Genomic DNA, 3,162 nt, shown 5'->3' with positions numbered 1-3,162 from the left:
TGAACCCCCTCCTGTAGCACCAGCTCTAGAATAGCTGCTCCACATCTAAGATGCTGGAGCCTCAACACCTTGTTTCTTCTGGGGGATGGGGCAGGTAGGTCCCCGGAGCCTAGCATAGTGCTGGACACAAAGTGGGCCTCAGTATCTTAGTCTCCCCAGGAGTGTCACAGGCAGTAGAGTCATTTACAGCCTGGAGTCTGCCCCAGAGCTATTTCTCCTGCCAAAAGCCGGAGCTGGATAAATTCCCACTTCCCCGAAGATGCAGCCTGCAGGGCCTTCAGAAACGAGAGAGCGCTCTCTCCACATCCTTGGGTGGGAGTGAGAGGGAACGGGCAACACACAGCCTGCTAGGTGGAAAGACCGGATTTTACGTCCCCAGCTCTGCTTCTGACCAACTCCCATTGCCTTATCTGAAAAGGGGGGTGATGCTGCCTCCTCCGTAAAAGTGTCACAAAGTCTAAACAATTCTAAAACAACTACTTGTACATGGAGAACCCTCGTCAACTGTGAGATCTAAGTTCTGGATTTTTCTTTCAAGAAGATGTTTGTCCAGCATTGGTGTTAAATATTGTAACTCTTCAAAAAGTGACGATCTCATTGAAAATGGAGTCCATGGACAGTGTCCTCACCAGTATCACCATCACTTACTGACAGATCTGGTGGTACCTTGCTATCCTTATGGGATTCCATCTCCAGGTGTAGCTGACCACCCTTCTTCTCGAAGTGACCCATCCATTCACTCCTAGGACCCCTCCCCCACCCATCCCCATTCTGTCTCACTCTTCTTGACTGATTTCTCTTCTCCCACCAGCCCTAATTCCCCAAAGGTCTGCGTTCACTCTTTTCCATGCCTTGGACAGGAAATGATACTCACAGCCTTGCCTTTGGTCCCAAGCCCCAGACCTCTATATCCAGTGTCCTCTTGGGCACCTCCTCAGAAATGGCCCAAAGCCCTATGAACCCATGAGGCCTAAACCAAACTTCCTCCTAACTTGTTCCCCACCCACCAGGTTCCCTTAATCTGCCCACATGGGCATCATTCATTCTTCTAGACACTCTTGTCAACGTAAGGAACGTCCAAACTTGTAGACAATTTTTATGAGTTTATTTGAGCCAAATTGACAATATATACTGGGGAGCAAGATCTCAAATGCCCCGGAGAATAACAGGCTTGCAGCTTCTTTTATGTATTTGAATTTAAGGAGAAAACATAAGGAAGATTACTTGGAGGTAGGAAGAAAAGCAGGTGGAGATTGGATTATAGGATAATTAACAAGTTTATGTGTTCTCTTGAGGCTTAACGCCTCCTTTGAGGGGTATTACTTCTGGTATTTTAAAAGGTGTATTAACCTAAATGCCTAAGAACAATGGACAGGGCTTCCTTAAAACTTTTTACTAAAGAAGTTATAGTCCTGGGCTATGACTACCCACCACGACCTGCCCAGTTAGGAATTTATGATCAGACCACCCCGTGAAGTTATTTTCCATAGAACTCTTTTTTTTTTTCATTTACAACTCTGACACACATACACACACACTCAAGTCAGTCACCAGGGGCCCTGATGGATTTCTCTGCGAACAGAGGTCCTTGTGTACAGTAGATGATTCTTGAGCTCATTTAAACTCCAGGGTTACCAATGTAGGGACAGTCTCGAACTTCATTCGCACACCAGGGCCTTCAGGACACTCTCTGTGTGAGATGGTGACTCAACCACTCCCCGTGGACTTACTGCCCCAGGAGTGATCTTGATAACCCAGGCCAGCATTCTAGGCCTATCCGTTTCAATCTCAGGTAGATAATCTATCAGCCACAATCTGGGATGGAAGGAAAAGTCAGTTCCTCAGGCAGATCTAATCTGTTCTCATTATCAACACTTGCCTGACCTTCCTGACTCCCGGGGGCAGGGCAGAAAGAGGGAAGGACAGTCCAGTTGCCTCCTTTTACAAATGGGGATACCAGGACCATAAAGGGGAAGACATTTGTTGCAGATCTCCTGAGAAGTAAGGTCTAGATCCCTGGTCTCTCATCTCCCAGGCAGTGGGAGACAGGCAGGGAGTGGGGATTCCGGCCAACTTCCTCTGCTGCCTCTTAATGTGCTCAAAGGTCATACTGGGGGTGGCAGGATTTTCTGCCTGACCCATTAAGATCCTGGGAGGGTGAGGGAAGAGGAGGAGGGCGGGGAGTGGGGAGGGGCATCACTCTGGGACATTCCACCCCTGCGGGAGCTGCCCTGCCTGGAGGAGAACTGGGTGCTCCTAGGAGCTCCTGCCTCCCACCTTATCCAAGCTGCAGAGCATTTAAGGACTCCAGGCTCACGGCATTCTCCAGAAAGGGTCGTCATGGCGTTCAGGGAGTGCTCCAAAAATTGGAAAATATGGGCTATTGCCGGTGTTACCAGTGCGCTTCTGATGTCTGCCATCGGATTCATCCTGCTCTTCACGCTGTGGAAGGTCACCCAGCCAGGTAGGGGCCTCCCCACTATGCCATCGGGTTGGCTTTTCCCATCACTCCTTGTCCCCACCAAGGCTCTATCCCCATGGACAGCACTGATGGCTTCCTCTCTCATCTCATATCCCCACCAAGACTCACCCCCACCCACACCTCCATTCGCCTCTTCCATTACCAACCCCTCTAAGACTTCTCCCCAGCAGAAAGTCCCATTTAGCCCTCTTTCCTTTTCTTCTCCAGGCTTCCAGTGTCTGAAGACCACACCAAACCTTGGTCTTCAGCCCTGACCTCCCTCCTGTGCCCCCAGACAGACATTTCTTCTAGGAGGTTACATGGGCATCTCAAACAGCAGGCTGAGCCAAACTCAACCTCTCCCCCCAATACCTGCTCATCCTTGTTCCTCTCCATTCACACAGAAATCTGGGAGCAGCCTCCATTTGTCTTTCTGCCTCAGGCCTGTCTCCTCAGGCCCTGTACTTTGAGGCTTCTGCCTTCTGTCCTCTACCCTCCATCTGCTGCTGCCCTGCCTTCTCGGCCTTCTGGACTCCTGAACCCCTGCTGTGGCCTTTCTCTTTCCACTAAGTCTATCTGCCACCAGGGAGATCTTTCTAAACACTGAACTGACTTGCTGCCCTCAGCACATGCCTAACTCCTTTGCTGATGTTCAAGGCCGTTTACAACCTGATCACAGCCCTCTTTTCCAATCTTGCCCT

At 50.0% G+C, this 3,162-nt stretch overlaps 1 protein-coding gene across 1 annotated transcript in view; it reads left to right on the top strand.

Moving 5' to 3' along the window:
- The first annotated feature begins 2,340 nt into the window (after window positions 1-2,340).
- Window positions 2,341-3,162, top strand: part of FAM151A (family with sequence similarity 151 member A) — a 13,839-nt gene continuing 13,017 nt past the window's right edge. Inside the window, exon 1 of the mRNA XM_006919240.3 lies at window positions 2,341-2,464. Coding sequence (XP_006919302.1) covers window positions 2,341-2,464 — 124 coding nt within the window. The remainder of the gene's footprint in view (window positions 2,465-3,162) is intronic.

The sequence above is a fragment of the Pteropus alecto genome, unplaced genomic scaffold (genome assembly GCF_000325575.1).
Source record: "Pteropus alecto unplaced genomic scaffold, ASM32557v1 scaffold25, whole genome shotgun sequence".
Classification (NCBI taxonomy): Eukaryota; Metazoa; Chordata; class Mammalia; order Chiroptera; family Pteropodidae; genus Pteropus; species Pteropus alecto.
The sequence above is the reverse complement of the archived record's forward strand: the minus strand, read 5'-3'. Positions and strand labels throughout refer to the sequence as shown.